We start from the raw sequence: 13,396 nt of genomic DNA on the forward strand, positions 1-13,396 counted from the left end.
CACCAGACCCCGGCTGTCCACCGCCAGGGCTGGCTGCGGCCGGGCTCAGCATGCTTTGCCATGTCGACAAGCGGGGTGGGCTTTACTGTGGGCCTCCCCGGGGAGAGCCAGGATGAGGCTGCCCAGGGCTGGACGAAGCAGCTTACCTTGTTGGGCCCAGAGTCCTGGAAGAGAACAGACGAGAAGTCAGAGGTTGGATGAGGCGGGGGCCTCGGGCACTGGGGAGAGGAGGCGGACGGCAGGCACCTGGGGCCCAGCACCCACTGCCCAGCCACCACTGGTCACCCCGGCTGGTCCTGGCAAGCAGGCCAGACAACCGCTCAGCCCCCAGCACGCCAGGGTGAGGCAGGTTCTCCAGAGAGGGGCCCTTCCCTGGCCTACAGCCCGGGTGTCTTATAAGTGGGCAGCATGCCTGCCCTGTGGGGCTGTCACACCCAGCCCTCACCTGTAGGAGCTGTGGCACTCTCTGGAGCCAACATGCTCACGAGAGCACGGCCCACGGTGGCCCTCAGAAGGGTGCACGGGGAAGGAACCCACGCCCACTGTACAGCTGGGAAAATGAGGCCTCTGGCAGGGCAGCGACCAGAGCCCACGTCCAGCCTGTGCCACTCCCCTCCGAGACCACAGCCTCCTCGCTGGGGCCGGGGCTGGGCCGGGGAGCACGATGAGAGCCCCACGTCCAGCCTGTGCCACTCCCCTCCGAGACCACAGCCTCCTCGCTGGGGCCGGGGCCGGGGCCGGGGCTGGGCCAGGGAGCACGATGAGAGCCCCACGTCCAGCCTGTGCCACTCCCCTCCGAGACCACAGCCTCCTCGCTGGGGCCGGGGCCGGGGCCGGGGCCGGGGCTGGGCCAGGGAGCACGATGAGTGGGTCCCAGCATCTTCTGCGGAGGCTGGGGCAGGGAACCCCCAGAGTCCACCCTCTCAGTCCAGCCCCAGAGGCCTGGCGCCCACTCACCATTTCCGCCAGGGCAGAGATGACCTTCCCCAGAGTGGTCAAGGACTTGTTGATGTTGGCTCCCTCCTGTGTGCAGGGAAGATGGCGGGGGACTCAGCAGGCCCGGGTGCCCCCCCGCCCCAGGAGAAGCCCCCAGGGCCTGCCCTGTGCAGCCCTGACCCCCCAAGCACAGCCCTCCTGCCCCACCCACCCTAACAGGCCAGGCCCAGGCCCGGTGAACCGAAGCACAGAGGGTGCCGGCTGAGCGCGCCGCGGTGGGCAGCCCTACCTTGAGACGCGTGCCCTTGGCTCCCGTGGAGTCTGCCCGCTCGCTCCCGGCCAGGTCCACCAGACTGATTTTGCTCACCTGAAACGGTAAACTTGTCAACAGCTGGCGATGCCTCTGTGCTTGGAGCCATGGCCACACCCCCTCCCGGGGGTCAGGGGGCCTCTGGCCCCGCAGAGTTCCCAGAAGCACCGCTGATGGCAGCTCCTTCCCAGTCTGCTGAGCTGCGGTGCCAAGCGGCGCCAAGCACCTCCCCAGCCGGCTGTGGTCCTCGCACTGGTGCCGGGCACTCCCCACTCTCCTGCGAGCTGGCAGGATTGGAACCCAGCTCCAGAGAGGACCCTGGCCACTGCTCACTGCCTTGTGGGCGTAGCTCCCTCACAGCCACTGGGCTGCGGCCAGGCTCCCAGCTGAAGCTCACTCGGCCTGAGCTGGGGGCCACAGGCACCCCAGGGAGGCCCAGCGCGACTTCAGCCCCAGCCACGAAGGCCAACAAGGGAGGCAGGGAAGGAGCCCCAGCCTGGACGTCTGGGGTAAAGGCCAGGAGACAAGGCCCCTGCCTGGCCACCAAGGGTGCCGGCGCACATGGCAAGGGCCTGTGGGGCGGGTGCCGGCCGGCTGTGCCTGCTCAGCACTGGCACCCCTGTGCGGCGGCCCCAGCTCTCCAGCAAGGGCAGGGGAGCTGCTGTCCGCCTGCACCTCGACAGGTGCGCCCTGACCCGCCAGCCCCTTGGATGCTCTGAGGGCCACCCAGGCAGGGCTGAGCCACATCCTGTCCCTTGGCCTGTGGGGCTGTGCTGGGTGCAGCCCTGGGGACCTCCCCACAGCACCCCACCCCCAGTCTCCACAAAACTGCCCAGCAGGCACCAGGCCCACAGCCCCTCGACTTGGTCCCTCCCACACCCAGGTAGCCCCACATTCTGGGATGCAGACCCCACCAGTCCCCCACTGGGGCTCATGCTGGGCTGGGGACAGGAAGTGCTTGGCGTGGGGACACTGGCACACCTCACTGGCCTGCTGGCATCCTCACTAGCCGGTTTGGCGTCCTCGCCCTGCCCTGCCCTGCCTGTCCTCGCATCCCCCCCCTCCCTGGCCACTGCCTTGGCCCCTGCCCTGCAAGGCCGCTCCACGCGCTCACTTTCTCGGTGGTGATGTTGGTCTCCGCGTCGTGGCGCTTCTGGGTGAAGATGATGTTGAAGACGGCGTGGGAACGGCTGCTGGTCTCGTTCATGTTCGTGGCGGCCACCGTCCTGCGAACAGGAAGCCAAGCGGGGTTGCCCCTCGTCCAGCCGTTGGGCACCAGAGTCACTGGTGGTGCCAGCCCAGGGGACCAGGTCACCAGGCCTCTCCCAGGGCTCCCCTGCCCGGCCTGGCAGTGACTGTGTCCCTGTGAGCACTCAGGCAAGAGCTGCACCGCCCTCCTACTGTGATGTCCCCAACCCAGCCCAGGCCCCGCTCACGGGGGTGTAGTGAGTGACTGGGGGCTCTCAGAGGCTCAGAGATACCCAGGTGTGACCCTGAGTGACCCCAGAAGAGAAGGGGGTCTCCCTTGCCTCCCTGGGGAGCCTAAAGAGCCCACTGTTAGGCAGGAGCCCCACCCCAGGGTGACAAGGCTCAGCACTGCAGCTGTCATGTGAGAGCCAGGGCTGCCTGGCCTGCCAGGACCCTCACAGCAGTCTCCCTGGGCCTGCGAGTGACAGCCCTTGGTACCCCACACCCCCCTCCCCACCCAGCACAGGAGGCCGCGGTGACCACCTGACCCTTGTCAGAACAGCGCCCACACATGGCCACTGGGAGGGGTGAGACGCCCCCTCCACCACCCAGGGGCCGACACTGACCCAGGCGATGGCCTCACCCTCACTCAGCAGCAACTGGCCTCTCCCCTGGGGCCACCCAACACCCCAAGAAGGTCCAGCAAACTGGCCCCATACAGTCCAGTCCTGGCGGGACAGCTGTCCTTGGGGACAGAGGACAGCCTAGGCAGCTGGACAGACGCAGCTGCACCAGCCCGGGAGACAAAGGCGACAGTGCCTCCCATGCAAGGGCTGCCCCGGGCCTCCCTGGGGCTGGCACAGAGCCCACCAGGACACTGACAGGTGCCCCAAGGGCCAGGCCAGAGGAGAAGGCAGGGTTCCCTCGGGAGACCTGGCGGCGGTGAGGGTGGGGGCAGGGAGTTCTGCAGGTCTCCCCACCCTGCACACACCTGGCCTTGTTCCCTGAGTCCATGAGGTCCTGGATGTCATTGTAGGAGGTGACAGCCAGCTTGGAGAGGTCCTCCACGTAGGGCCCCAGCAGCGGGTGCTCCCTCACCCGCAGGTTGCCCTTGTTCTTGGGGTTCAGGAGGTCACGGACACGCTCACAGTAGATCTCCATGTAGCTGACCTGCAGGGAGCAGGCATGGGGACCCTGGGTAGGGTGTGGGGAGCGGGCACGGGGACCCTGGGTGGGGGTGCGGGGAGCAGGCCAGGGGACCCTGGGTGGGGGTGCGGGGAGCAGGCCAGGGGACCCTGGGTGGGGGTGTGGGGACCAGGCCAGGGGACCCCTAAGGAGGGGGTGAGGGGAGCAGGCCAGGGGACCCTGGGTGGGGGTGTGGGGAGCAGGCCAGGGGACCCCTAGGGAGGGGGTGAGGGGAGCAGGTCACTGGGGACCCTGGGTGGGGTACGAGGTTGCCCTGTGGGGCAAGGGGAGGCTGGCAGAGGCTCCAGGTGCCCGTGGGGCCACAGCACCTGCCTGCTGTGAGAAGCACGGGGGGTCAGCCCCCTCCCACCTGCTCAGTGTTCCGCCCACATCATCCTGGGACTCACTCCCCAGCGTTGGCCCAATGTGGTCACACCAGGGCCACCTCAGCCCAGCACAGCCAGGCCATGCTGCTCTGCGGGCCCTGACCTGGACGCCGGAGTAACCGCCGGACAAACACCCGTGAGCGAGGGCCGCCCTGTGGCTCCGCGAGATGCCGGCGTGGCTGTCACCAGGCCAGGGCGAGGGCCGGGCCGGTCATCCAAAGTCAGAAAGGCATCACCAACCACACCTGGGATTCCCCAGCCCTGGCTGCGGGCCGGCGCGGGCGGAACCCTACCTCCACGGAGTAGGACATGTTGTCGTTGGTCGTGTCATTGATCCGAGAGAAGAGATCCTCACAGAGCTGCAGGGACAGACACGCCATCACCAAGGGGGCTACGTGGAGCTCATGGCCAGTACCACCCCGGAGCCCTCCCCAGATGCCATGCCTGGTACCAGCCCGGAGCCCACCCCAGTACCACCCTGGATACCCCAGATACCACACCCAGTACCACCCTGGATACCACCCCCTGGTACCACCCCAGAGCCCACCCTGTATATCACCCTGGATACCCCAGATACCACCTTTGATACCACCCCAGAGCCTACCCAGGATACCATGCTGGATACCACCCCTGATACCACCCCAGAGCCCACCCCGGTACCACCCCAGAGCGCACCCTAGATACCAGTACCACCCCAGACACACCACACTGGGTACCATGCCCAGTACCACCCCAGACACACCACACTGGGTACCATGCCCAGTACCACCCCAGACACACCACACTGGGTACCATGCCCAGTACCACCCCAGACACACCACACTGGGTACCATGCCCAGTACCACCCTGGACACCATGCCCAGTACCACCCCGCACACCACCACCCCCAGAGCCCTCCCCAGCGGGTGCTCTCCCCCAGTCCCTCCCCACCCTCACCACACATGTCCGCCCCATCCTGAAGGCACTGAGAAGGCCTGAGCCCAGGAGCCCGCACCGTCTGCCGACTCGGGGGCATCCATTCCCAGGGACCTGCCCCTCACCCCACAGCCCCAGGGGTCTCCCTTCCCCGCCCAGGCCGAGTGCTGACCGGCTCAGAGCCAGAGACCCCCAGGGACTGGCAGGGGGAACAGGTTCCAGCTGCTCTGAGGAGCCGGCCGCACCTCGGGGTTTGGTCACCGCTTGCCCTGGGCACCCGTCCCTGCCCTGACCTCCAGACACCGAGCCGGCGGCTCTCCCAGTGGCCCTGCCTGGTGCTCGCGATTGTGCCGGGCCCCTCCCGCAGCCCCCGCCCGCCCGTGCCTGTGGGATGATGCCCTGCTGGTCCTTCTCCTGCTTGCCCATCATGGTGTAGGACTTGCCGGCGCCCGTCTGCCCATAGGCGAAGATGCACACGTTGTAGCCTTCGAAGGCGTGCTGCAGCATCTCCTCACCTATGTCCCGGTACACCTGCTTCTGCGAGGCGTAGTTGATGTCCTCGGGCTGAGGGGGAGGAGGCCGGGGTTGCAGCGGGCTGGGGGTCGCCTGCCCCTCACTCTCACCCTGCCCGGGGGTTCCCGGGAGGAGGGGCCCCTGTGTCACACGTGAGGGCTGACGAGCAGGGGAGGGCGGAAGGGTGTTCCCTCAGCGGGAACAGCACGTGCAAAGGCCCAGAGATGGAGCTCAAGACCAGAGTCAGTTCAAGCTGACAGCTGCAGACAAGGGCGACGAGCCCTGGGGCTGGAGGGGCCCAGAGGCCCACGGGCACTGAGGGAGTCACCCTGGGGTCAGGGCAGACTGGACAGGGCAGGCAGAAGTGGGCGACAGGCGCTCACAGACATGGAGGAGGTGACTTGGGGCGCCTGCATCCTTCCAGAACCGGGGTGGGGGACATCCGGCCCGCGGCCACACAAGCCCACGAGTCACTGGGCTGGCCCTGCTCAGGCAGCGCAAATCCACAGTGGGTACAGAGCTGCTGACTGTGTGGCCACAGACGCTGTCAGTAAGGACCGCGCTAGGCCGCGGCCAAAGGCAGGCTGCGGGTTCCAGGGGCCCTGGGGTCCAGGGCGGGGCCTGGCTCACCAAGGTGCACAACAGGGGCGGGGCCTGGCTCATGGAGGTGTGTGATGGGGGCGGGGCCTGGCTCACTAGGGTGCATGACGGGGGCGGGGCCTGGCTCATGGAGGTGTGTGATGGGGGCGGGGTCTGGCTCACCAGGGTGCATGACAGGGGCGGGACCTGCTCACGGAGGTGTGTGATGGGGTGGGGCCTGGCTCACCAGGGTGCATGACGGGGGCGGGGCCTGGCTCACCAAGGTGCATGACGGGGGCGGGGCCTGGTTCACCAAGGTGCATGACAGGGGCGGGGCCTGGCTCATGGAGGTGTGTGATGAGGGCGGGGCCTGGCTCACTAGGGTACATGACGGGGGCGGAGCCTGGCTCACGGAGGTGTGTGATGGGGCGGGGCCTGGATCACTAGGGTACATGACGGGGGCGGAGCCTGGCTCACGGAGGTGTGTGATGGGGCGGGGCCTGGCTCACCAGGGTGCATGACGGGGGCGGGGCCTGGGTCACCAAGGTGCATGACAGGGGCGGGGCTTGCTCACGGAGGTGTGTGATGGGGTGGGGCCTGGCTCACCAGGGTGCATGACGGGGGCGGGGCCTGGCTCACCAAGGTGCATGACGGGGGCGGGGCCTGGGTCACCAAGGTGCATGACAGGGGCAGGGCCTGGCTCACGGAGGTGTGTGATGGGGGCGGGGCCTGGCTCACAGAGGTGTGTGATGGGGCAGGGCCTGGCTCACCAGCGTGCATGACAGGGGCGGGGCCTGGCTTACCGAGGTGTGTGACCAGTAGGAGTAGTCGAAGCTGAAGCTCTTGGGCGTCTCCTTGGGCTGTTTGGGGTTAATGATGGCTGCAGGAGGACACACAGACAGGTGCTCAGTGCTGTCGTGAGGGCGCCAGCAGCCCAGGTCCACGTCCCCCAAGGCAGGACACGGAGGGCTCGGCCCCCAGAGAAGCCAAGCCCCAGCACCGGCGGCAGGGTTCTCCCTGGGTCTGCTGCACACAGGTGGGCACACCCACGTCTGCCCACCTCGGCTCTCCACCCCCCGCACCGTGGCCACAGAACCCCGGGCGGGACCAGACCCCAACCGGGTCCCCGTTCCCACCATGGCTGCAGCCCAGTCGGGGGTCCTGACTGGGGGTCTGTAGCCCCACAGGGGCCCTGAGCTCCCCAAGTGTGGGGCCCCCCCAGGGCCAGGCCGTGCCCAGGGAGGGCTGGGTGGGCAGTACTCTGCGGGCAGCAGAGGTGAGTGAGCAGGGAGGGGTCGAGCAGGAGGCGTGGGCCACAGGGACCCAGGCCTGGAACTCACCGGCCCTCTGCCCCCACCCACTGGGTCCTCCACCCTCTGTCACTGCACACGGGGCCCTGAGCTGCAGATGGGGGCCGGCCCCTTCCCAGGCCACACGGCCCAGCGGGACCAGAGCCCCAGCCCCTGCCCCTGAGCTGGCTTCCCACCAGCACCTCAGATCCTTGGGAAGGGACAGGAAGGCAGCCCCCCAACCCCCGTCTGGGATGGAGTGAGGGGAGAAACCTGGCCTCCTAGGGAGAGGCTCCGCCCCCTCCTGCCTACCTGCGCCAGCCAGAGCCCCGAGGCCCAATACCACACGGTGCCCTGCGCTCTGCACAGGGCCTGGCCGTGTCACCTGTGAGGCCTGCTGGGGACTGAAGCCAAGTCCCGGGCAAAGCCCCCACCCCAAGCCCCCAGATGGCCTCTGGAGGCGGGGCCTCTGGGAGGAGGTCCTGTCCCGAAGATAACAGCTGCCGAGGGAGCCCGGCACAGGCCTGGCTGAGCCCACCCCGCAGCGCTGCAGGAGGCGACACCCGTCCCCCAGGTCCTGTGACGTCCATCAGCTGCAGTGACCCAGACCCGGTCCAGCTCACAGGGCCCTGAGGCCGGCCAGCCAGGGAAGCAGGGCAGGGAGGGGCTGAGGGGGACGGATGCTCTGCCCTGGCCTAGGTGCAGGTGACCACGGTGCCCAGTGTGAGAGGGCTCACCGTGACCACCCCCCCCACCCCCGTGACAACCCCCCACCCCGCACATCACATCGCAGAGAACTGAGTCTGAGAAAGAGCGCATGGGCCGTGGTGAGGACACTGATCCCCGAGAGAGAGACAGACAGAGAGAGAGACAGACAGAGAGAGAGACACAGAGACAGAGACCAAGCGCCTGGGCGCAGCGAGGAGACTGGTCCTGGGAGGGAGCGAGCTTGGGGCCAGCCCGCCCTCTCCTGCCTCAGCGCTGGGACCCTGTGTCCACAGAGGCCCCCGGCACAGGTGCATCACCCTGACCTCTGGAAGTCACCAGCCCCCCACACTCACGGTTACCACAGGCCTCCCACCTGAGACAGACGCCAGGGACCAAGACCCCACGGCGGCCCCCGGCTCCTGCACCACAGTCCACGAGCAGAGACGTGGTCGGCTGCTCAGGTGAGGACACGCTGGGGTGGGCTGGGCCCCCAGTGCACTAATGGGTCCTTACAGAACAGCCGCGCTCTTACAGGGACACACGCTGGAGAGGCCACGTGCCAGGAGAGGCAGGACCGGAGCTGGGCTCCCAGGGCCTGCCAGAAGCCACAGGAGGCGGGGCTGGGGGGGACTCCTCCCTGAGCCTTGGGCCTGGCCCTGCTGACCCCCTGAGTACTGAGAGTGAATTTCTGGCTTTGGAGCCCCCGGTAGGCAGCCGTTTGCTCCGGAGCCCCAGAACACCGCACCGCACCAGGCCAGGAGGCGCCAGGCCAGGCCAGGGCGGCCGTACTCACTGGTGGTGCTGCCAGCCATCTGGATGATGCACTTAGAGTCGCGGCTCATCTCCCGGGAGTTGAAGGGGCGCACGCGCACCGCCACCTTCACGGAGGCCCCGGCCATCTCTGCGGCCTCGGTCGATCACTCCCAGCAGGGGCAGGAGACACCTGGGGAGGGACAGGAATTAGGAGCAGAATCTGAGGGGCTGAGTGCACCCCTTCCCGCCCCTCTGAGGCCAGGACCTGAGGTCGGGCAGCCACAGGTGAGCCACAAGGCGGGGCCCAGGTAGCCCTCCTGCAACCTGCAAAGCCAGGGACCAGCAAATGCCAGGGGGACCCACAGTGACCGTGAGGGTGACCTTCAAACCCAGGCTGACTTCTCCAGGAGCGGCTCAAGTGGATGACGGGGCCCAGGGCAGGGCTGTGCCAGGAGGACATGGCCCAGGGCAGGGCTGTGCCGGGAGGACGTGGCCCATGCCAGGGCTGTACCGGGCCACAACAGCGAGTGCTGGCTCAAGACCAAAATGCCAGGACATTCTGAGTGTCCGGTCACACCCTCCTCCTGGCTGTCCACCTCGAGCCACCTCTGCGTCAGCGCAGGCCGAGCAATGGGACAGAATGTGTCCAGCATCTCACCGGGGCTGATTCCCACCACAGCAGAGCGGAGGCTCGGGGAGGGTGGGCAGCCCGCGGGTCCCGGCAGCCCGGGGTTGGGTCCGGCGCCGGCCCCAGCCCCAGCCCCGCCGCTGTCCCGGCTGTGACTCAGCCCCGAGTGCACAGGTCTGACCCTGCGGCGGTTTTGCCTCTCAGGATCTGGGACCCCGAGGAAGGCTGCAGGAGCGTCCCCCAGAGCGCCGGGCAGCCACGGCTGGGAAGGGCCCTGGGGTACTGGGCTAGGAGCATGCTTGGCCCCGGAGCAGCCAGAGCTCCGGCTAGCAGTCTCAGACTCCCACCCAGCGCTCTGAGTGGATGTGGACATAGTTACGTGGTGAGCCCCCCGTCACTAGGGGTATCCAAGCAGAGCAAAGCCTGGACCTGAGGTTCCACGGGATTCACACCTGCCTGGTCCTCAGGACGGCCTGGCCCACAGCTGTCCCTGCCGCAGGCGAGGGAGCACCACAGTCCCAGACCCCGCCGGGCAGTGCCCTGGCCCCAAACCCTGCAGACCAGCTGGATCCGGCCAGGACTGACCACCCCTCCCCCACCCCCGGCAAAGAGGGCTCTGAGGGCCCACTGGGAGGAGAGGTGCCAGGCCGCCCAGTGCCTGCTGGGAGCAAAAGCCGGTGGGGGCTGGACTCCTGCTGGCCGCCCCACCATGGCCGCTCTCAGCCACGCTATGGGCTTCTGTCTGCCCACCCCACCCGTCCACGGGGCCAGCCTGGACCGGGCGAGGGGACACCCCCTCTGAGACCCCCGGACGTCGTGTTGAAATTCTCAGCACTGAGACTGGAGGACGTCCGAGGCCCTTGGGCCGGGCGGGAGGAGAGAGTGAGGACCCAGGTGAGGACGCCCGTGGCAGGCTCCAGCCTCTGGGGAACCCGAGTGCCGACCCAGGAGCAACCGGAAGTGACAGGAAACAGTCATGGAGGCGGGTAACGGCGTCGCCAGAAGTGCACGGCCCCCACAGGCAGCTCTGTGCACTCCGGTGGCCCCGGCGGCCATGGCCCCAGTGGGTGCTGAGGAGACTTCGTAAAGAACAGAGGGGGCGGGCCCCCAGCAGCTGTCACTCAGGGCTGCAAAGCCGTGGGCAGCTCCAAAGGCTGGGTGGGGGAGGGGGCCTGCGGGCGGCCGCACAGAGGGGTGGACACAGCTCTGGTGGCCAGGGAGGGCGGGGGTGGGGACGACTGGCCGGCCCACGCAGGGGGAGAGCACGGGGACTGGATGCGTCACCGCGGCGTGGGGCAGGGACCGGGCCAGCACTCCCCCATCCCAGGAGCAGGACAAAGCGTCCGGCATGCTGAAGAAATGGGGGCCCGAGCCCAGCCGCAGAGCAGCGGGGAGGGGTGCGGAACAGCGGCACCGCCCCCAGCCGTCTGCAGTCCAGGCAGGGGCGCGGGCAGGGGCCTGCAGTCTTCCCGCATGCGAGCCGTTGCCCGGGGACGGAGACCACCGCAGAGGCCCAGACTGAGGGGAGCCCCTGGTGGCCTCCCCCGGAAGCCCCGCGGGCGAGAGCTCCAGGAGCTGAGGCCCAGCCCCGGGACCTCGGGGAACCCTTGGCTGCAGGGTGCGGGAGGCCAGGCCCGAGCTGTCCCTTACAGAGGCCGAGGAGGCCGAGGAGCTGGGGGCAGAGGCCCGGAGCCCACGGAGCTGACACGGCAGCCGCCACCAGCAACGCCACAGGGTGGTCACAGCCCAGGACGGCGTCAGCGCACGGGGGTCCGGGCGCGGAAAACAGAAAACGTTGGACCGCAGAAAGCAGGAACGCAGGGCGGCGCGCGGAGTCAGACACACGCGGGACATGGCCGCAGGGCCCAAGGCCCACGGGCGCCGGAAACACGAACCCTCACCCCAGCAGGGTCGGCGCCGGCGGCGGAGCTGTGCTGGGGACCCCACGCTAGGAGTGCAGGCCTCGCCAGGCCGCGCCTGCCTCCCGTGTGCACGCGCACGCTGCGCCTGCCACCTGCGTGCACGCGCAGGCCCCAGGACCTTGCGGAGCAGCCTCCTGCCGCACCTGCGCCACGCGTGCACACTTCACCGTCGCGGCCTGAACGGACCCAGGCAGGGAGAGCAGCCATGCACGGTCCACGAGAGCTCTCACACGTCCGCCGCCCACCCAAGAGCTCCTCACAGAGCAGGCAGAGGGCCGCGGAGCTCACTGAGCGCTGAGACGAGGGGAGAGGGAGGGACCGCAACAGCAGCCGGCGCCTAGAAGGCTGCGCCGCGTTCACCGTGGCGACCTCAGTGGACAGCGCGGGGCGGCCGGGCCGGCGTCTCCACCCGGTCCAGGACCGCATCCTCATTAACAAGCCGACACCAGGGCTCTTCAAAAAGTTCGTGGAAGCGCATACGCCTAGTGTCTTCTAATTCCATTTTCTGTAAACTTCGTGAAGACCCCCAGTAGAAAGAAAAATGGGGGCCAGTGCTGTGGCATAGCGGGCAAAGCCACCGCCTGCAGTGCCGCCATCCCATATGGGCGCCCATTCGAATCCCAGCTGCTCCACTTCCGAGCCAGCTCCCTGCTGTGGCCTGGGAAAGCAGCAGAGGAGGCCCACGTTCTTGGGCCCCTGCACCCACATGGGAGACCCGGAGGAAGCTCCTGGCTCCTGGCCCCCACCTGGCCAGTCCTGGCCATTGTGGCCATTTGGGGAGTGGACCAGCAGATGGAAAATCTCCCTCTCTATGTAACTCTGTCTTTCAAATAAATAAAATAAATGTTATAAAAACAAAATCTATTCCTCCCACCAAAATAAATAAATAAATAAATAAGGCAGCAGACTCAGCCACTTTGTACAAGTGAGTTCTACCAAACACTTAGAGACAAAGGTAATTTCAATCTCACACAAACTGACAGGATGGGAAAAGGAGAGGGAGGCGTGGTGAGAAAGGGAGAGGGGGAGGGAGAGAGAGAGAAACACTCCCAGCTCACTTGTGCAGCGGCCGGAACCCACAGGGGCGTCCAGTGCTGCGCCCGGCACACACCAGGTTGAACTGGAAAAGCATCCGGGGCCTTTCAAGACCCATTGGTAGGCTGGCGCTGTGGCTTAACAGGCTAATCCTCTGCCTTGCGGCGCCGGCACACCGGGTTCTAGTCCTGGTTGGGGCGCCAGATTCTATCCCGGTTGCCCCTCTTCCAGGCCAGCTCTCTGCTATGGCCCGGGAAGGCAGTGGAGGATGGCCCAAGTGCTTGGGCCCTGCACCCGCATGGGAGACCAGGAGAAGCACCTGGCTCCTGGCTTCGGATCAGCGCGATGCGCCGGCCGCAGCGGCCATTGGAGGGTGAACAAAGGCAAAAAGGAAGACCTTTCTCTCTGTCTCTCTCTCTCACTGTCCACTCTGCCTGTCAAAAAAAAAAAAAAAAAAAAAAAAAAAAAAAGACCAAAGACCCACTGGTGATAAATCTGTGGAAACTCCGCAGTTAGAGAAACCCTAGCTTCTGCTTCTGAGGGCCGTCCCGAGCACCACGCTCAGGGTGACGTGGAGGCAAGAGCCCAGGGCCCCGGCCGCACCACGACAGGACGACAAGCAGCGTCGGGCGGACTGCAGGGCAGAGACCAGGCCGTGCTTAGCTGCAGGTCGCGTGGCCGTCTGCACGGAAGTTGGGAGGACGCGCAGGTGAGTGGTTTGTGACTGTCGAATCCACCAAAGCCTTGGAAGTAACGGCCCTACGGCACAGGACACGGGGACAGGTGTCAGAGGTCCCTGTCGCTCTTAGGAAGAAACGTTCGAAATGTAATCCCCAAAATGATAGAAAAGCTGCATCACAAGAACTGTAGCCTGTTCCTAGGGAGGAAGAGACCTCAGTGTCTGGAAAATATGGATTTTTCACCCAAATGAACGCAGAAATCCAGTGCAATCGCAAACGAAGCCTCAAGTTGCTCTGTGTGATGTCAGATTACTCAGAACACAGGAGATGCATGTGAGCCGAAGGCAGCAGCCGCAGGCCCCACTCCTG

The 13,396-nt window shown here is 66.8% G+C and overlaps 1 protein-coding gene across 1 annotated transcript in view; it reads right to left on the reverse strand.

Annotated features, from left to right (window-relative positions):
- The window catches only part of KIF1A (kinesin family member 1A), a 69,218-nt gene that overhangs the window by 46,950 nt on the left and 8,872 nt on the right, over positions 1-13,396 (reverse strand). Inside the window, exons 2-10 of the mRNA XM_062202733.1 lie at positions 8,803-8,952; positions 6,816-6,892; positions 5,305-5,484; positions 4,299-4,364; positions 3,426-3,604; positions 2,361-2,472; positions 1,226-1,303; positions 958-1,023; positions 147-164 (exon numbers count right to left, since the gene is read on the reverse strand). Coding sequence (XP_062058717.1) covers positions 147-164; positions 958-1,023; positions 1,226-1,303; positions 2,361-2,472; positions 3,426-3,604; positions 4,299-4,364; positions 5,305-5,484; positions 6,816-6,892; positions 8,803-8,908 — 882 coding nt within the window. The 5' untranslated portion in view covers positions 8,909-8,952. The remainder of the gene's footprint in view (positions 1-146; positions 165-957; positions 1,024-1,225; positions 1,304-2,360; positions 2,473-3,425; positions 3,605-4,298; positions 4,365-5,304; positions 5,485-6,815; positions 6,893-8,802; positions 8,953-13,396) is intronic.

This window comes from Lepus europaeus, chromosome 1, assembly GCF_033115175.1.
Source record: "Lepus europaeus isolate LE1 chromosome 1, mLepTim1.pri, whole genome shotgun sequence".
Taxonomy (NCBI): domain Eukaryota; kingdom Metazoa; phylum Chordata; class Mammalia; order Lagomorpha; family Leporidae; genus Lepus; species Lepus europaeus.